The sequence below is a fragment of the Thalia democratica genome, chromosome 8, assembly GCF_965202585.1.
Source record: "Thalia democratica chromosome 8, ktThaDemo2.hap1.1, whole genome shotgun sequence".
NCBI classification, from domain to species: domain Eukaryota; kingdom Metazoa; phylum Chordata; class Thaliacea; order Salpida; family Salpidae; genus Thalia; species Thalia democratica.
In genome coordinates, this window is record NC_139172.1 from 30789542 (window position 1) to 30809787 (window position 20246).

Genomic DNA, 20246 nt, shown 5'->3' on the forward strand with positions numbered 1-20246 from the left:
GATTACTTTCAATAGTACTTCCATTAAACATAATGAAAGACTGCATGTAAATTTGTTTACTTTGGAACTCGTTGTTCCACGGAGAAACGCTTAAAATTTTAAATTTTGTTATCTAATAAAAAATTTAGGAAAGTTTAATTGCACCGTTCTTCAAACAGCCCAACATACAGCGGAGAAAAATACATGCACTGCAGTAACTTACAGCGAAACTTTGAGTTTCGACCAATTAGAAAGCGACTTACGGCGAAGTTTTGGGTTTCGACCAATGGGACGACGGCTTGGTTCCACGTGCTCGACGTTTCCGGTTTGTCGATGCTCCTCTTCAGCTGCCATCCTCCGTTGGAGGCGGTCTTGGTGAAGATCTGCAGAGGAATGAGGTCCGCTCCCTCCATAAAGTACCACAACCTCAGCTGTTGGGTGAAAAATAAAAGTTGCTTTGCTATCACTTGAGGTAAGCCAGTGTTGTTGTTAATTAGTTTAAACGAACTGAACAAAACTGTTATAGATATGGAATTGTAACAAATCTTGATTCTCATAAAGTTTCAAAGCTTCAGTGTGGCTTTGGCTGCTCGGCATATAGTTTTTTATAACTTTGTTTTAAGAATTTGATTTAAAAAAATTGAAAAAATCCTTTAAAAGGTATATTTTAAAGATTTTATGAACAACTAGAAATACCATTAACACTGTGCATGAAACTTAAAAATTAATAAATTCAATTATACAGTTACTAAATAATTCTATTTAATAAAACCACCAACCATGCATCCTTGAGCGGATGGAGAGGCTTGTATGACCGGGGAGTTGTAGTAGGCCGTGTCCTCAGACTTCCTGGGTTGCCGGTAGTCCACGTACAGGTAGTGGCCCGAAGAAGTCTGCAGCGTATGGTCCCTGTACGGTCCTGTTTGGAGAAGAAAGCGTTTGTACAAGTAAAAGTGGTGAAAAAAAATGCAATCAAGCTGTTTAGTATGTTGGGTTCGGGTAAATTGTAACCATTGCAATGACGTACCAGCTAACAGACATTCAATCGAATAAAACAATACTTTCTTATCGTATTTAAGTAATACTTTTTCTACCAATGTTCACACAAACCTGGTAACTGAACAGGGGCTTTACCCTGCCAAACGGTCCAATCAAAATCGTCCATTCCAGTTTCCTGACTCCACAGTGTAATTTCGCGGTCTTCGAACGAGGTTATTTTTGCAGCATCTAGAAAAAAAAAACTTTTAGTCTTTACCGTTCGGCATTAAGTACTTAAACGAATTTATTTAAGGTTTTAAAACTCATTGATTTTAAACTTTACAATTGTATTCAAAGATTTTTTTAAAACTTATATAATGAACAAAGAACTCTTAAGTTTTGTTTAAAGTGTTGAACCAAGTAAAAGTTAATGAATATAATAGGAAAAATCAATTTTAATAAAAAGTAGCTAAGTTCTTTATTTCATAAAACATTTTTACCTGTTTGTTAACACTTATTACTTAAATCAGTACCCAATTTTTCAATTCAAACCCTTATTAAAAACCAAATAAAAAATTAAGTATTTATTAAAATATATTATTCAAAAACAACATACCACAGGCTTGCTCGTCGGTCAGGTCACCGCAGTCGTTCACGCCGTCGCAAACCCCGTACCCCGCGTTCACGCACGCCCCGCTGTTCTCACAAGTCACGCTCAACCCGGGCTCGCAACCAGTGTCGGGTGCGGTCGGCAGCTGGCACCCCACGAACGAGATGTCGTCGACGGCGGTGCGACCCGAGTAGTAGCCGCTGTCCTCCTTGTTGAACGTTATCTGCAAAAAAATCATTTTTATGCGGTTCGTGCACAAATTCGAAAGAGCTTTGTTATCTTAATAGTTTGAATTTTCTTTTTAAATAGACTTTAAAATTTATTGTTTTCGCTGCACATTTAGCATTTGGTTTTACAAATCAAAGAAAATTTAAAATGTAGATGTTGAAAATTTTACTTCCTCAATTTTTGATAAACACCCGTGCCCGTGGGCGTTTTAACAACTTGAAAAAATGAAATTTAAAACTGACTTGGAAACCGTTGGGCCTGTGCCCGATCTCCAGCACGATCTCTTTCCAAGTGGACCCGAAGTCTCCCTGGATCTCGGCCATCAGGGAGGACACTCCTTCTTCGAACATCACGACCTCCAGCGTGCCCGGCGAGGATCCGGTCTGGTAAATCCAGAAGTGAAGCTGTAAGTAAAAGTGTGTGAAAATGTTTTAATTGGGATTAGTTTTAAGCTTTCAAACGGGTTTAAGTTTATGCAAGACTGTTGAGCGCGTGCCCTCGTTTTATTTAAACTTTTCGTTTGTGGCTAAACCGGTTTAACTAAAGAGCGGAAGCTGTAAGTTTATGGATGTTTTTAACCAAACATAAGTTTTGTTTGCATATACACATAAGCTTAACATTATCGAATGTCAATTCTCATTTTATTCAAAGCTAATCCGTCATGATCAAAGCTAAAGCTTAAAAATGAATGCAACGTTTGTACATTTCAATGAAACAATGAATTTTTTTTTGTGAATTTAAGAAATTTGTTACCTGGCAGGTTGGATGTGCGTAGTTGAACATGGGGCTGTCCAGCCTTGCCGCTTGCTGCGCGTAAGACACGATCCCCTTGTTGATGTAGAAGTAGTGTCCCGAAGATCCGCTCGTCGTGTGGTCGGATGTTGGCGATAACCTGGTGTGTTTGTTTGTTTTAAATAGTGGATGAGTACTTGATAATTTGTATTAAGTTTTAAATTTAATGCAGTCTGAACATGTTGTTTTATTTCTAAAAATGTTCACAAACCGATATTTGCATTCTAAAGCTTATAAGTTTTTTAAAATATTTTTAGTACATTCTTTTAAATTATATTTCAAATCTTTGCATATTTTTTATTATTTTGATTTAAAACGTACCACGTCGTTATTAAGTTTGACTTTTTGTTTTAAACCATAAATTTGTTTATGTACAAAGTCGATTTATTAAAGAAAATATTTAAAACACAATCAAACCAACCCAGGATCGGCGTCTTTTCTGTCGGTGGCGACCCAATTAAAATCGTCGTTAGAGGTCGCTATTGACTCCTCCCATCCGCAGATTCCCCCGAATAAGTTCACAGGTTCGTCTTCCAAAGTGCAAGTTGCAGCTGTACAAAATGTTTGATAGTTTTGAATGTTTTGAAGTTTAAAACAATTATTGGTCGGGACTTTCAAATTTTCAAGTTATTTATTGTTTAGCTGTTAGGTAAAAGACATTAATGAAAAAACTTCTAGTATTCCAAAAAAATGAAGTTAAAATTTAAAATATTTAGCACATAAAACTATTTCCAAAATACTATTTTTTTCTCTTGTAAAAATTATATTAAAAATACTTTTTTGCTACACTTTAATACTAATAAAAGTGTAAATTAACTATACCATTGGAAAACCAGTGGGAAACAAATTCCGACCTTGACAAACATTAACAAATTAGTAAATTTTTACACTTAAAAGACAATTTAACATAGAAGTACTAACGGCATTCTGTTTCATCGGATTTATCCGCGCAATCGAAAGTGAAGTCGCACTTCTTGTTGATGTCTATGCACACACCCGAAGACGGGTCGAACCCACAATAAAAACTCTGGGGCCCGCAAGGGGGTTGCGTGGGGTTTCCTCCCGTTCCCGGGTCGACGTTCGCCGATTTTACGCAACCTGAAAAAAATTAGTAAACTTTCAAAAATTTACCACTTTCAATCAAACAGTGTTTGTAAAAGCTTTTTAAACAGTGTTATTGAGTTGTGTTACTGGTTTGCTTAGTGGTAGTCATTTGTAAACTCTATAACAAGCTGTATCTCAAGTTAATCGTTAAAAATCACTTGAAAAAAGTTTAGTCAGATATACAAAGCTACCCTTATACCCTTAAAACTTTGTAGCATCAACAACAAAACAAAGTTAGCTTTTTCTAACCTTCACTGAAGGAAACGTCGTCAATGGCAATCACCCCGAAATTTTCCCCTTGAACGAGACCCTTCACTGTGACCTGGTAGTCAGTGGTTACGCCAGAGGGATCAATCAGAACACTCTGCCGGGTCCACTTCTGGGTCTGGTCCGCCATGACGGTCGCCTTTACCTGTTTCTGGCCACCGTCGCTAGGCAACACCGAGACCCTGAGGTACTGAACCGAGGAACCTTCAACGTAGGTGTAGAACCTGTAGAGTTTAAAAATAATTTAGTTCAGCTTATTGTGATTACTTTGATCATATGGTTGTATAATGGAATAAAAGAGATTAAAAGTTTATTTTATTCTTAGAGCAAAAGTTTTTAGTAAATTTGTCAAGTTTAGTTATTGCATAAAAATGCAGTGTTTGTTTTTTTGTCAATTTTTTTTTTTTTTGATCTATTTTTATAGTTTGAAATAATAGCCAGTTCACTATACCAAAAACATTTATAGTGTTTATTTCATTGAATTACTTGAACTTTTTAAATCATCAATCTCCAAACCTCAAGTAGCAGTTGCTTGATGTAGAGTCGAACAAGGAGCTGACGAGAGTCGCCTCTCCAACTGAGTTTTTATCGAGGTAGGCGTAATTTCCATTCCTGTTTCCCATCGTATGATCGAAACTTGGCACATTTTCGCTGGCAATTCCCAATTTCCACTCGGATGTTGCTGTTAATGTTCATTATATTATTAAAATTAAGTATTAAAAGTACTCCAAGTTTCATAAAAATAGCAAGTAAGATATTAAATGTTTCTAAAATCATTGAATCAAGCTCAGCTCTGGTACTCAAATACGTTGTAAAATCAGTGTGTTTTTTTGCAAGTTAATAAATTTTATTTTAACTATTTTATAGTCTAGTGGTAGCTTTCTACAATATTCTTTTTTAATTAGGACTGTGTTTAACTGTACAAGTTAATGTCAAAAAAACTTTGAGTTATTATCAAGCGAAATCATGTATTTAATTTATTTTTATTTGATTCAACAAATATGTTTTTGCTATGCCATAAACGCACAACAATCTTTTAAAAATTATTAAAACACAAGATTGCAAGCGTTCTTAACAATTTCACACACCTGTGGTTTGTGGTTTCTTCCAATCGCAGAAGTCCCTCTCGAAGTTGCACCTGCTGTAGCTGGCGCAGGTGAAGGACTCCTCGTCGGTCTGATCGCAGCAGTCGTAGTTGAAGTCGCACCAGTTCTCGCCCGGCACGCAGTTGCCGTTTCCGCATCTGAGTGAAATAAAAAGATTTACGTGATAGTTACATGTATTATTGTGAATATAAAAAACGCCTAAATTAATGAAGTTCTCACTTGACACACAGTTGCCGTTTCCACATTTGAGTAAGAATGTTTTATTTACTGTATATACTGTATTACAATCATCGCAGTTTATTTCTTATTTTACCAAATTAACTGGTTGTTGTATTACTAAAACAAACACTAAAACTAAAAAAAATTGTATGTATTTTTTCATTCATTGAATTTCGTTAAAAAGAAAAAGAAACAGTCTTAATTGGTACTACAACATGGTATACATACAGTAACCCAGTTTGACATAAAAACACTTGTTTCTTAGTGTTTCTGGCAAGAAGGCTTCTCTTGTCTGTTTTTTGCAATTATGTTACATATTTTTTTTTCAACTTACTGTTTCTGGTTGGTAGGGCAGGTTTGAGGCGGGGTGTTCACCTGGGTATCGTCGGCACATGAAAGGAAGGCCACGTCGTCAATAGCAACCATACCAACCGCGTTGTTAGTTACCTCAACTTGGAAACTCAGCTGTAAATTAACAAAGAAATTTTTAGACTTATAAAAAAACAGAACTAGACAATATAAATGTTTGCTTAAAAAAATTAGAATAACTATAGAACAGTACTAGTTTTAAACAAAAATAAAGACATAAGTACTTAAAGTTTTATACTTAAAATTAATATAAACCTAAGCTGGCTGTTAATATTCAATTTTCTAACGCTAAACTGTTTTCAACTGTTTTTTATAAATTTCAATTACAAGATAAAATAATCTTTTATCAAAACGCAACCAACCGTGAAGTCCCTCAAACAGGTCTGCAGGTCAACTCTGGCGTATTTCCAATCCGCGCTCGCGCCCTGCACACTGGCCTGCCAGTACTCCCTTGTCATCGTGCCCGACTTGGTGACCAGGTACACCTGGCCAACTTCACCGTACACGGAGTAGTAGAACTCGAAGCTGCAGGTCAGTCCCGACTGTTTGTAGGTGGGAGATAATAAGCTGGATACTTTGCCGGTGGATCCCGAAGGGACTTGAAGGATCATGAAGGAACCTGAATATATATTTAAAAGTAAGTAAAAAATACTTATAGTTCCTAGTTTAAAATAATTGTTTGTAGTTAAGACAATTGGGATTTTAAGTCAAATGAAAACAAACGTAAGGTCTTTTTCAGTAGCTATGCTAGTGCATAAGCTATTTTCTGATGCCTAACATCTAGTGAAGTGTGTTGGCGTAAAATTTTATAAATCTACTACAAAAGTTTATTTTCAAATTGTTTAACCTTTAAAAGTTGTTGATTGGTATAAAAGTTATTTTCCGACCACTGGTATAACACTTTATGCGTTAAAACATAAATCAACTATGATACATATATTTTTTGTACTTTATAGGAATTTTAATTTTGTTGTTGTTACCTTGAGCACTTTGCAGTGTGTGGTCCGTCGAGGGTCCGCCCTGGCCAACCGGGTTGCTCTGCGCCCCCGTCTGCTGTTTCCACAGCAACATGCCGTTGTCAGGGTCGTTCTGCCACGCCTGAGTGCATCCGGCATCCTCGAAGAAGCATTCGGACGGACAAGAAATTTCGTCAGAACCGTCGCCGCAGTCGTTCTGGTGAAAGGTGAAAAAAAGGTTTAAATTTTGACTGGTGTTCTTTGAACAACTTTAAATGTTTTTGCACGTGAAACACACTTTTGTGGTTTTATATGTTACAAAAATAGTCAAAAAACTAAAAAGTAGTCAGACACAATTACTTTTAGGAGAATTTTTTACTTTATTTTATTTTTTATAAAAACTGAAGATGAAGTTATACAAAAGTTTATGTTTTTTGAAAAAAAAATTTATACTTAATTTATATTTTATATATTTATCAACAACTTACACTGAAATCGCAGAACTTGGAAGTGTCCAAGCAGTACCCGTTTGTGCACGCCTGCGTGTCTATGGGGCAGGGCAGTATCGCGTTGGGGTCCACGTGACAGCTTGGGGAGAGGCTGACGTCATCGATCGTAATAGTTGAGTAACTGTTAGTCATGCTCGATCGCGTGATTGCTATGACAACCTAAAATTATGGGTGGTTGGTCATAGAGTCTTTTAACGGTCAATTTATATTTGTTTCTATCAAAAAAAGTTTTTTTTAGTTTATTTTAAGAACTACTACTAAGACATTGAAAGTATTGTAGGTTAAAATCGGCCCCTGCTATTCTTTAAAATTAAAAAATTCAAGTTTGCTTTGTTTTGCTAATGAAAGTTTTAGAAGTTTTATATTTGATAAGCATATCGGTTAACTTTTCTACTTGACAACATAGTTTGTAAAATAAACTTGGAAGTATTGGCTGGATTGAAGAGGAACAGACTCGAAGTACCAATCGGGGTGATCAGAAGTTAATGTCTTTACAACCTTGTCTCCTCCCGTCTGTTAAACAGAATATATTTAAAGTAAGTAAATATTTTGTTTTGCTGCAAATTCTTTCATTTTTTTTTGATTATAGTAGTAAAAGTTTAACTTGCCCTTACAGTATAATGTGCTTTTTTTTAGTTCACATGTTTATTTTTTTGGCAATTTTTTTTTTTAAACCGGCAATTATTGTCTAATGTAAAATCTAAAAGTACAAACTTTAGTTTATAACCGGCGAGTCTGTTTTAATTTAAAAAGCAAAAAAACAAAATTGTGTTAGTTACTTATTGATCTAATTTTATTTAATCTCTTGTTTTATCTCACCGCAGTCCTGATGATGATCTGAACGGTACCGACGTCTTTAGCATTCATCGTCCTGTAAAACCTGATCTTGCAAGCGTCGTTTTTAACTGGAAGAATCACCGGTCCGTTGATGTAAGCCTAAGTTGCAAAAGTTTTTTAATTTAATGATCGTTAACTTGGGTTTATAATTTAATCTAGTTTACTACTATAGTTGTTTAAGTAAATTAGCTAGTTGCTAAAAATGTCTCGAGCAAGTTATTGCTCAATACTTTTATAGATTTTCTAACTTAATAAAAAGCAAAGTTATTTAACTTTAAAATTCAAAATTTCATAGCTATTTTCAACTTATTAAAACATGCTTGCTTCTAATAGTTCATAGAAAATTATTCTATTGACAAAAAATACAAAAAAAAACTTGTACACATAGCAAAATATATCACCGGAAGTTATAAAAACAAACACTAACCACGGTGTTAACATTGGATGGAGATGATTGCGCGTACAAGTAAGCTCCGTTCACATTATTGTTATGGTCGTTCATTGGTCCGTTCTGAGATATTCCCCTCTGTATTTGAAGTGTGTTGCTATCATCCAACGTCCACGAGCACAAACCCGTATTGAAGTTGCAAGCTCTGTAAGTTGTTTACTTTTTGTTTACAAGTATTTAAAAACATAACTGATTGTAGGTATTAAAACTAGTTTAAATAAGCTTTTTCAATCAGCCAACACTTAGAACAAACTACTATATTTTTGTTTTAAATTGTTTATTTTTTATTTTATGCTTAAACCATACTTTTTACTTCAAAATGTTTATTTTCTTTTAGTCAACACACTTTCAACTGACCTTAATCCTCGCTTTACAAGTAATACTGCAAATGTTTTGACAAGTATCTTATTAGTAAAAATATCAATTCACACTCACTGATAATCGGGACACATTTCGTCGCTGCCATCGCTGCAGTCTTCAACGAAATCGCACTGAGAATCCAGCGACACGCAGCTCCCATCGCTGACGCACTGCCATTGGTCGAAACCGCAGTTTCCGCCGCCGCCGCCCGAGGGCGTGCCGGAGTTGCAGTTAGTGAACGTGATATCGTCCACCGCGATGTTGGCTGCAAAATAGATTTTGCTTTTTTAAAAAAAATTTGCTTTGTATAGATTTATTGGTAGTTTCAAAGTCTAGGTTGTGCTTGACTTATTACAACTATAAAGAAGCTTTTATAATTTCGGCAAAAAATTAATATTTTTGACAGTTATTTAAAAGTTATGACTTTTAAGTTGTTTTGAATTAAACCTACTGCTAACTTTTCAAAAAAAAGACCTCTTTTAATTTTTACAAAGATTTAGCTTTGAAAAGCTTCTATAAGTTTGACAAAAAAAAATGAAAATAATTAAATCTTAAAGAAAAGTTTGAGACATTTTAAAACTTAATATGTCATAACTTCTTAATTTAACGAAAGTAAGTAAACGCTTCTGTTACAGTTCAAAACAGACACATTTTTATCAACAAAAAAAACCTCCAGAGTTTCCGTGGTAGGCTTCGAACACGAGTATCCACCCGAAGTCCTGGGATCCCACCTGAACTCCCGCGTTCGTCCACTGGTTGCCAGTCGGTTGCGTCATCTCCCACACTTTCTGTTGTTTGAAGATGCGTTTGTTTAATTCTCAATGTTAAAATATAAACTTATTGGTGAATTTTACAGTTTCGAAAATTTTTATGGATACATAAACTACGCAAAAATAAAAAAAATTTCTACTGTAATTTTTTTATTTAATACACCGAGTCAAGTTAGAAGATTGGAATCTGTAGAATTTGTTAGTGTTTAAAATACTATTAATTTTCCTTTAACTAGTTTGTGAAGTAAACTTAACAATTTCTTTCAGTAGCTAAATTCATATATAAAGTTTTTGTATTTTGGAACAAGTTTTACTAACTTAAGCAGAGTTGTTGGATTTTTCAAATATTCCATTAAAAAGGACTAATCAACCAAAGTGTTTAAAAACGTGTTTAGTTTTAAAAACATAAACAAAATTTTTATATGTTAAAAAAATATTAACACTAACAGACGAAGTGTCAGTTCCTGACAACAGCAGCGACAGTTTCGCGTCGAAACTTTGAGAACCGGAACTCTGGTACATGTAGTACCAGAACGACACCTGGCAGGACGTGGCAGCCCTGCCCAAAAGCGGGCTGGTCAGGTGGGCGTAGTTCATGAAGTCCCCTTGGCCCGGGTCGACGAACATGTAGTAGCCTGTGGTGTGGACAGTTAGTTTGTTGTTGTGTCAATGCTATGACGTGATACTATAATATATTTTGTTACGGCTTTATATGTTACGGCAATATATAATAATGCCGTAACAGTCGGCTTGTGAATAAATAAATATGGATAAATATACAAATTATGTATACTTCTTATACTCTTTAAAAAAACACGAAACGCTTCTTAATTTTATTGTTGTGTTGTTTTATTTTTTAAATATATATTTTTACAAATATTGAAAAGTTCAACGCTCGTTACAGTTCAAGGTGACAAAAATCATTCAGTTGATAAAAAACAGCATAAAAATGTTTCATTAACGAGTGATGATATAACTAAAGAACTATAAAACAAAAGTTTAACGTTTTAAATGATTATTTAAGTCTATAAATTTCATGTCTTTAGTAGAAAATTTTTTATGCACAGATAAACAGGAAGAATTTCCACAATCAGATTAGTAACTTAATCGTTATTTATTTTTTTACAAACCGCTTCCTGAAGTGTGGTCGCCGTTCGGTCCGCTCGTAGTAGGGGAACTCCCCACACCGGATATCCTGTCCCACATGTACAGCCCCGAGCTGTCGTCATGCCAACTGCAGGTCCCCAGCTCAAAATCGCACGCCCCGCAATCCACCTCGTCCGCGCCGTTCACACAGTCCTGGAATCCTAAAAATTAAAAAAAATCTTCAACATTCAGCTTTGCACTGAGGAGTATGAATGTTTCGTACCAGCAATAAACAATTGAGCGAAACACTACCCGTGTAATATGAACCATGTAGTGAAGTTGATTGGGTGTTAGTAAAACAAAAACTCAAAACTTATTCAGGTATAAACTGTGATAAAAACCTAGTTGTTATAAAGTAATAAACTTTAACTATTGGCACCAATGTATTACCAGATTTTAAAACGAAAACGCTAAAGTTAAATTTATGATCTCGCAAGCAATTGTTCCAAATATATATTTTTTCAAAACGAACCGTCGCATCTTCGGTCGTTGCTGACGCACGCCCCGTCTCCGCAGTGGAACTGGGAATCCCCGCCTGGGCACGGGGACTGCGTCGTCGTGGCAACCGTGGTGCCGGGCGGCAACTGGGTCTGGGTGGACAGCCTGCACCCGTCCGTGAGCGAGATGTCGTCGATGGCCAGGTCGCCCAAGTTCGAGTTGGGGGTTTTCCCTTCGATTCTCAGCTGTAAAGTTGTTTGTTTAGTAAATAAGTTACTAACAATTACTAAAGCACTTTTAAAATTCGTGTTATTTGTTTGAATTAAAACGATCTAAAATTCAAACGTAGTTTTCAGCCATTCTAACAACAGGACACATAAAAACTTTTGACAAAACATTCAAATCGGGGAAATCACCTGCCACGGCCTGCCGACTTCGGCGTTCACTTTGAACCTGGCGGTCCCCCACGCCGATCCCTTGTCGCCCGACTTGGTCCACAGCTTGGTCCACGGGCCGCCGTTCTCGTACCTGAGGTAGACCTTGAGGGACTTGACGTCCTCGCCGTACATGTGGTAGTTCATCAGCAGCTTGCACGTTTCCACGTTGACGGTTTCCAGCAGCGGGCTCAACAGGCTGGCCAGCTCGTCTTTGTAAATAAAAATGCAACAGTTAAAATAAACGTTTGTTGCATAATTTGTTTAGAACATATTTTGTTTTATTGTTTACGGTTTTTATAGAAAAAAATTATTTAATAATACAAATACTGTTGATTTTAAGTCTGCAAAAAGCTTGCTTCAATTGGCGCAAACAAACTACTTAACTTTACAAAGACAAAGGAAAAGTTTCGCATTACTAAAATACACCACATGAGTTACTAAAAGTATTTTATCCCCCGCTTAAAGCTCAAACTTTTAGTTTAATAAAAACAACTTACCCGTACCATACGCAGCTTTTGCGTATTTTAAAGTAAATATAAAAAAAAACACTGACTGCTCTTCTGATTTCCCGAATCGAGGAACATGAAGTGGCCGTCCCTGGTGAAGGTGGTGTGGTCCACGCACGGTCCCGTGTCGGGCCTGCACCTCAGCCCCGACGACCTCGTCCAATCGAACTCGTCCTCGGTCGATTGCGACCAATCGCAGGCTTCTATTTCGAAGTCGCACCTGGCCGGGTACGCGTCGCAAGCTGTTGGGGAATTTATATAATGTTAGTTACGTCATAATGCTGGAATTTTACAACTCATAATGTTCGTTGCAAGTGAGGTTTTGTGCAAAATTTGAAGTATTTTTGATTCTATGTTTAAATTTCAAAATTGCTTACAAACAAAGTAGAAAAACTCATTTAAGCAATGTCCAAATTTGTGGTTGCATTATGCAAAATCATGAAAAATCTTAGGTAGGTAGTTCTAAACAATCATATTAAACTTGATTTTACATACCTTTTTAAATAACAAGCATTAAAAAGTGCGACAAATAAGTAGGGCCAACAAAACTGTAATTAATAAGCTTACTGACTTCGTTTAAAGTTTCAGAACTAGATTTATAACTAAAGCAAGTTGTAAAAAAACTTCAGAGATAAATAAAAAATTACATGTATGTTACATCCTAGTGAATTAAAACTGATGACAAATTACATTTTTCGTCGGAAAAGTCGCCGCAGTCGTCAATAAAGTCGCACTTTCTATTTTTCTCGATACATGCTCCGTTGTCGCAAGTAAATTTGTCGTTAGGGCAGGTCGTTTTTATTAGCGGTTTTCCGCAGTCGTTGAAAGAGATGTCGTCAATTGCAATGTCACCTAAGAAAATAAAAAATTGATGAGTTTTGATAAATTTAATCTTAATCTAAAGATTAAAAAACATTTTTTTTTAAGTCCACTAGGAACAAAAGACTGAGTAGAACATAGCTAAGAGTAACAAAAATTCAAATTTTAATTTTTGAAAACTTAAAAACAATGAGCTACGAAAGTTTGTAGCAAAAATAACAACTCGCTAAGAAAACAATCGAGTTCACGAAGAATCACTTTTTTAGATTTATCAAATAAACTGATACATTTACAATACAAAAGTTAATCATGTGGGTATAAATATTTTTTTGTGATATAAAAATAAATAAAAAATTACAAGTGATTACCTAGCACGTCGTAGCTCCTGATGGCGGAAATGTCGATTTGGAACGGTTTCTCGTTCACGCCGATCGGCACTATCGCCTGCAGCCACTCGTCGGCCTGGTTTCCGACCAATGAGAACACGATGTTGTCGATCCCGCCAATCAGCTTGCTCACCTGTGCGAAGGAAAAATTTAAAACATACCCGTAAACAAATTATAGAAGATTTTTAATTAATGGTGATTTATAACGTATTTAAAGACAAAGAGTTAAATTCAAACCACTTTCACTTAAACATTTAAGTTTTTAAACCAAAACTTTAAATATCAAATATTTATCAATAAGTTCTCTGCCGAGCTTGTTCGGAACAAAACTTCAAACGAAACAAAGTTCCATCAAAAAACTTTGCACGGTGACGAACCTGCAGGGAGCCGATGTGGTCACCCGACATGTGGTAGTAGAAGGTGACCTCGCATTTGCTTCCGCTAGACGGTATCAGAGGGCTGATGTACCTGGCCCTGCTGCCCGACACGCCGTCGTCCGCATCCACGTACAAGTATTTGCCGGTACCAGTGGTGTGGTCCGATGTCGGTCCTGTCGGAAGTGTGATGAAAATTATAATGTTTGTTTCAGACTTGTTGCCACTCGTTCTTTGTGTATTTAATCTTTTCATATGAAAATTGTTGATGTTGGAATTTATCTTGAACTCATACAAAGAACTTGGCTTTTCAATTCTGTTTTTATTTGAAAACAGGCAGAATTTTAGTGTTAATCAAAATGTTTTATTTCTAGTTCTAGTTTGATCGGTGAAAAAAAATTAAGTAATATTAGTTGTAAACAAAACTAAATTAAAAACCAGTGTTTCCAGTGGAAGTCTGTCCTGACCCGATCACCCATCTGAACAAACCGTCAGAAGAATCGTCGCTCCAGCTGCACGGGTACGAATCGAAATCGCACTCGTATCTGTGATAAGTTTGAAAGTTGCACGATATGAAGTTACAAGTTTTATGTTTTCAAATACACAGCTAAAACATGAACAACATTTTTTTTAAATGTATCTCAAGTGTGATTTTATTTCAATTTAACGCGACTTTAAAGAAACTTAATTGTATGAAATTAGAAAAAAGTTGTTTGCTATGTTTTTGTATCTTTAGTAAAGTTAGGACTACAACTAATTTAGTTTTGTTTCAGATTCAACCTAATTACAACGAGTTTGACTCAAATAAACTGCGTAAACTGTTGTTTTGAACAATTTGTATTTTAAAACCAGTAAAATATTTTTTTTAATAAAGTGTCCCAACTATGACGTCACAACGAACCCGCAATCTTGTTCGTCGACGTCACCGTTGTCGGGACAGTCCACGGTGAAGTCGCACACCTGGGACTTGCTGATGCACTTTGAAGTTTCCGGGTTGCTTGGGTCGCAGTAGAAGTTGCATGGGGACGGGGTGGAGGGGACGTAACCACAGTAACCGTCCGTTACCATGATGTCGTCCAATCCTATGTCGGCTGTTTGAATTCATGGTGTGATTAAACAAAGTAAGTTTCTAAAATTGATTGATAATACCAGTCTTTAACAGTAGTAATTTAAAATGTGTTTTTAGTACGTACAACTTCCCACATTACAAAATCAACCGAATATATAATCATAGCAAGCGGTAGTAAAATTTTAAAACAACCTAAATGTTTTTTAATTAAATTTATCTTTTTAACTTTGAACAAAAAGCTAAAATGAAAATAAAACTTGAACCGCAATGTAGAGTTCTGGCGTTCTAAACCAAGTTAATCAGTATTTGTCGATAAGCGTCTTTTAAAATTCATTTTTTTTTACCATAATTTTTTTAACTCAGGTAAACTAATAGAACTAAGCTGTTAAAAATATTTTCAAATCAAAAACAAAAATTCCCCCAAACCGTAATGCGAGGTTCCGACGTATCCCTGGATCCTGATGACGTACTCCTCGTTGTCGGTGACGTTGTTGGGGAGATCAACCAAGGCTTCCACCCAAATGTCCCCGTACGTGTCCCTCTCCTCCCACAATAAATAATTTTGATCTGAAGACCAGTACTGGTACACCTCCAGTCCGCCCACTTCTTCCGGCTTGTTTGTCTGGTTTTTTATATGAAACATGAGTATTTTGTATGAAACATGAGTATTTTGTATGAAACATGAGTATTTTGTATGAAAAATGAGTATTTATATGAAACATGAGTATTTTATATGAAACTTGAGTATTTTATATGAAATATGAACATTCTGCATCACTAAATCGATCTCCTTTACTTTAACTTTTTAACTCCGTACAGAGCACATTAAGGTGCAGTAAACCTGTTTAAAAGAGCAAAACTTGGCCAAGTTAATTTAAATACTTATAGTATTTTTTAACCATTTGTTTCAAACCAAGTTGGCTTAATATTCTTTGAATAAAAACTTTGTCAGTGAGATTTTGTTTTTGTTTACAGGCAAATAGTTCAGTATAAGCAAACTCATTTTTGTATGGAAACTTAGTTTTAAAAATGAGAAATGTTCAAATGCATCACACTCAACATCTGATTGCCTTTTTAACTCAGTTCTGACCATAATAATGTAGGATGATTAAATTTAACTTGTTTGTCTGTTTGTTATGAGAATATGAGTGACTAAAGGTATTGTTTTTCGATCGTCTCCTCTATTTGTTCATCTTAGTATAAAAGGAAGTGCTGCGGAGTGAAGCGATTGCAAAAATTAAATGATAATTTAAAAAGTTTTTATACTGGATTTCATTTCACTTTGATCACTTGACTTTAATTGGCCGTAAGGCGAATTGACTTATGAGTCTTTAGATAAACAAGCTTATTTTAAATTCAAACAAAACTAACATATATGTTGTAGAAGAACTGTAGACATCTTGGCGTGGACCCATCAAATCTTACTGAGAACAATCTCGTCATGTCTCCATAGTTTTGCGGATCGGACGCTTCCAAAAGTAAGTATGTTCCTGTAAGTATTAATAAAAGCTTAAAAACTATTTTTTACACATCAAGTTTTTATTAAGGGACAAAATCAAACTTTACAGCGCTTGTTTTCTTATAAAAATTAAAAACTTTAAAGAATTTTTTTGTTTTTATAAAGCTATCTCAAAATTAGGCTGTTAACAATAGAGTAACTAAAACACTGGTGATAAAACCGGTTGACAAAATGAATAAAAATTTTATTAAAATTTTTATCCACGACTGGTTATAACTAAAGTATAGAAGACAGTTAATATTGTTCGGTAACCCCCCTAAACAACAACTTACCGTAGGGGGTGCCGAAGGTGTGGTCAGTCGAGGGTCCGGTGTTAGAGGACATGGTCTCGCCTTGAGCCAGCAGCCAATCAAAATCGTCCGTTTCCTCCGAGTTCTGCCACGTGCACAGGCCGTTCTCGAAATCGCAGCTTCCCAACGGCGGGCATTTCCCCGGAACGATGGTGACGTCGTCGAGGGCAATGTGGTAGTCCGAACCAATCGCGGCTTCGAACACGACCTGTGAAGGGAGGTTGTTCGATCGTCAAACAAGTTTAGTAAGTTGTTAAAATGATTAGTTTAAATTGAAAGTTGAAAGATGCTTGCAAGCCAATGGGCATCACCCGTGTGATAGATGAATTCCCATCTAGATTTTGCAACGAAGTTTTATGAAAAAAAAACAAGGTTTTTACTTGAGAAACTTAATTTTTGAGGTTACAAAGTATAGTTAGTAAATGCATATAATAAGTACTACGTTTCGTGTACTCTGTGAAATTTAGACAACTTCTTCAAAAATTTAAACAGAGTTTTGTGTTTCAACCAACCTTGAAAGAAGTGAACGTGCTGATTGAAACTTGCATGGGTCTCCAGTGATTCTGCTGGCTCGACGAAGTTGTCCACAGCAGTATTGGGTAAGCGCTGTCTTCCACAACGTACACGTTGAACGCTCCTTCAAGTGTATACAACATATGTTTAATGTTTTAAGTTACAAAAATGTGTGCCATTCGCGCAGTATGTGTAAAAAATATAGAACATTAGATAAAAAAATTTAATATGTGATAAGTTTTCAAATGTTCGTAAAGTCATCTAAGTTTGTTTACCCTAAAAATATCAAAAAAAATATTTTAGTATATCAGCGTAAAAAGCTTCGCACAACCTGCAAACTTTAAATTTAGTAACAAAGTTTGTTGAAACTTGTTTAAAACTACAAGCTAAAGCGTTTTTTATGCAGTAGTTTCTAAAGTAACTTTACCATTTATCTCTTCAACAAACTAAAACTTTTAAAATTTTACACGAATAGTTGTTTCTCACCGATGTCTTTCCCATTTATGTTGGTGTAGAAGCTCATGCAGTGGTCGGCCCCGAACTCGTAGGTCTTGGACTCCAGCCTGGCCTTCTCTCCCACTTTCCTGCCCTCCGGCACATACATGTAGTGACCTTCGGTGGTCCCGTACGTGTGGTCGAAGTCAATAGCTGTTTTGCGAAAACGTTTAATGGTAAGGGTGGTTTTAGCGTGCAATGCAAAAGTCAGTTTTGTGAGTGTTACAGTTTGCAACTGATGTAAAAGGAATGGCACAGTGTGGTAAAAGTTTAAACTAAGCTTCGGTGGTTTATGGATGTACTTTATGTGAGAAAACGATAAATGGACATATTTTTAAAGCTATTTTAGAAATGGCCTTTTTTAGTGTCGATGATAAATATTACAAAAAAAAATAAGATTAAGTCTCAGTAACTTACCGAAGTGCTTTGCATAAAATAACGGTAATGCGAAAAAACCTTCTACAGTTGTTTTGATTTAAATGTATGATAAACTTGCAATTATAAAGCGCAAAACTTCTGATGGTGCCAATTAATTTTTCAACTTTGTTCGCAAGTATGCACGTTACAAATAAACATTTGTCTACAAACTTGGCGCGTTTTCCCCATCAATTCCGCCGCCTCTCCTCCAGAAGAAGTTTGCCGTGTCGTCGTTGGTGTATCCGCACAGGGAATCCCCGTCTTCGAAACCGCAATCCAACGTTGCAGGGCAGTATCCGTACTCGAACTGATACATAAAACGAAAGAATTTAGTAGGTTTTAAAATAAACTTTATTTTATTTTTGATTGAAATTAATATCTTAAAACTAATCAAAAGTCGTTGAAAACAGTTTAAAAAGAATTTTTTGAAGTAGGTTACAAATTTTAATGTATTTCATGTTGAAGTAATTAAGACCTTTGTAAACAGCTTGGAAAATATATAAAATATGTGAAAAGAGTTTTATTTTCACATATTCATTTTAATTGTTTAAACTTCACCAACGTGAACGTCATCAATGGCGATGTCTCCGGCCCAGGACACTCCTTTCGTTGCTTCAATGACTATTTGTATCGGCTGTTGTCTGTCTATGTGGGCCTGAACAAAAGTAAAAGTTATAAAGTGATTAACGACTTCTACAAACTTTGCTCTGGTAGTTTTATTGATTCATAGGCGTTTTTTAACCTTTTAAAATTATTTCTAATGTTTTTGATAACAAGAACATCAAGATGATTTCAGATCTACTTTTTTTTATAACTGAAAGAAACGTGTAATATTATATACCTTTATTTATAAATAAATATATAAACATATATCATTTAGTACCTGTCCGTAGATCCATCTGGGTCCTTTGGTCCCCTTCCTCGTCCAGACGAGGTCCTGTTCTCCTCCGTTCGTCTTCCAGTAGACGTTCAACCGATCTATGTCCCTGCCGTACATAAAGTAGTAGAACTCAATGCAAACTCCGGTGTCGTCTGTTTGAAAGTTGTTTTTGTTTTTCATACATTTATGTTTTTGTTATGAACAGTTATAAAAAATTTTAAACGTTGAAAAGTTTAACTCTTTAGATGAAACAGTTGGAAGATAAAATCTTACAAAACTGCTGTCTTGTTTAACCTACTTAGATATTAAGTTTAAAATGAAAACTAAACAGCAATACGTAACAAAGTTTGGAATTCTAAGCACAGTTAATAAAACATTTGGCTTGTGCTTTGCAAAATAAACAAAAAACAAAAGTTGTTACGCTAAAAAATTAACGCTTTAAGTAACGCTAAAAAAGTACTTTCATTTTACAATATAACAACACAAACTGGGTTGTGTTACGTTGCTACCTACTTTTCACATGCACAGCTTTTAAGGTTTTTGAGAACTACTTATATTAACGATATGTTTACAAAAATAAAAACAGTAACAATAATATTACAAACTGGGTTGCAGGACATTGCTGATCAGCCTCGCGGCGTCTCCCTGGTCACCATCGCTGGCCTCTATGTACGCGTAACTGCCCAGGGACGTCCCCAGGGTGTGGTCGTACTGGGGCCCGGTGGACGTGGACACGGTGCCGCCCGTCCCGCGCTTCCACTGCATCTCGTCCGTGTCGTCCTGGATCCAGTAGCAGTAGCTGTTGAGGTTGAAATTTTATTTAATCGGTTTTTAGTCATTACGAATTGTAAAAGTAGCCAGGTTTGAAAACGCGTTGAATAAAATTTTTCTTAAAATTTTTGTTTCAATCTCTTTTTTTTGATGAAGTTTTTGCAAAAAAACATCAAAAGTTAATAAAATGCTATTAGTTAGTTAGTTTTAGCTTATGTTGAAATTTTAAAAATACTCGAAACCACAGAGTCAGATAATATATATCGTTGATACTTTGCAATGGTCATCTTTTGAAATACAAGCAAAGTAATTCAGAAAATAGTTTTTTTTTTGAATTTTTAGAAACATAGTTTTGAAAGCTTAAACTAACCGACGACTGTTTTACCTCCCAACTAATCAATATACATAAAAATATAACAACAAAAATACCCGTTTTCAAAATCGCAGTCGCTCTTGGTGGGCTTCTGGTCCTTGTGCGTCTGCCAGGGTACAGTCGTGGTGGGTGGGCCGGATGTTGGGCAAGCGGTTGGAACGACCACGATGTCGTCCAAGGCTATGTGGCCGGTGCCCTGCTGTCCACTGGATGCTGTTTGCGCTGTACAAACAATTGATGAGCTTAATGATAATTCATTTTTCATAGAAGTTTTTGTGTAA

General features: G+C 35.7%; 1 protein-coding gene across 1 annotated transcript in view; it reads right to left on the minus strand.

Annotated features, from left to right (window-relative positions):
- Positions 1–20246, minus strand: part of LOC145843135 (MAM and LDL-receptor class A domain-containing protein 1-like) — a 79259-nt gene that overhangs the window by 10105 nt on the left and 48908 nt on the right. The window contains exons 98-137 of the mRNA XM_082950597.1: positions 20022–20187; positions 19427–19620; positions 18825–18973; positions 18504–18596; positions 18113–18248; positions 17516–17677; positions 17029–17153; positions 16499–16724; positions 16079–16197; positions 15134–15329; positions 14540–14729; positions 14077–14183; positions 13642–13814; positions 13247–13397; positions 12750–12911; positions 12107–12301; positions 11533–11762; positions 11151–11361; positions 10663–10839; positions 9980–10167; positions 9433–9550; positions 8838–9027; positions 8382–8547; positions 7937–8053; positions 7538–7630; positions 7097–7276; positions 6633–6825; positions 6015–6271; positions 5618–5748; positions 5047–5201; positions 4475–4640; positions 3941–4182; positions 3509–3685; positions 3009–3138; positions 2549–2687; positions 2038–2199; positions 1574–1790; positions 1090–1206; positions 759–898; positions 243–410 (exon numbers count right to left, since the gene is read on the minus strand). Coding sequence (XP_082806723.1) covers positions 243–410; positions 759–898; positions 1090–1206; positions 1574–1790; positions 2038–2199; positions 2549–2687; positions 3009–3138; positions 3509–3685; positions 3941–4182; positions 4475–4640; positions 5047–5201; positions 5618–5748; positions 6015–6271; positions 6633–6825; positions 7097–7276; positions 7538–7630; positions 7937–8053; positions 8382–8547; positions 8838–9027; positions 9433–9550; positions 9980–10167; positions 10663–10839; positions 11151–11361; positions 11533–11762; positions 12107–12301; positions 12750–12911; positions 13247–13397; positions 13642–13814; positions 14077–14183; positions 14540–14729; positions 15134–15329; positions 16079–16197; positions 16499–16724; positions 17029–17153; positions 17516–17677; positions 18113–18248; positions 18504–18596; positions 18825–18973; positions 19427–19620; positions 20022–20187 — 6608 coding nt within the window. The remainder of the gene's footprint in view (positions 1–242; positions 411–758; positions 899–1089; positions 1207–1573; positions 1791–2037; positions 2200–2548; positions 2688–3008; positions 3139–3508; positions 3686–3940; positions 4183–4474; positions 4641–5046; positions 5202–5617; positions 5749–6014; positions 6272–6632; positions 6826–7096; positions 7277–7537; positions 7631–7936; positions 8054–8381; positions 8548–8837; positions 9028–9432; positions 9551–9979; positions 10168–10662; positions 10840–11150; positions 11362–11532; positions 11763–12106; positions 12302–12749; positions 12912–13246; positions 13398–13641; positions 13815–14076; positions 14184–14539; positions 14730–15133; positions 15330–16078; positions 16198–16498; positions 16725–17028; positions 17154–17515; positions 17678–18112; positions 18249–18503; positions 18597–18824; positions 18974–19426; positions 19621–20021; positions 20188–20246) is intronic.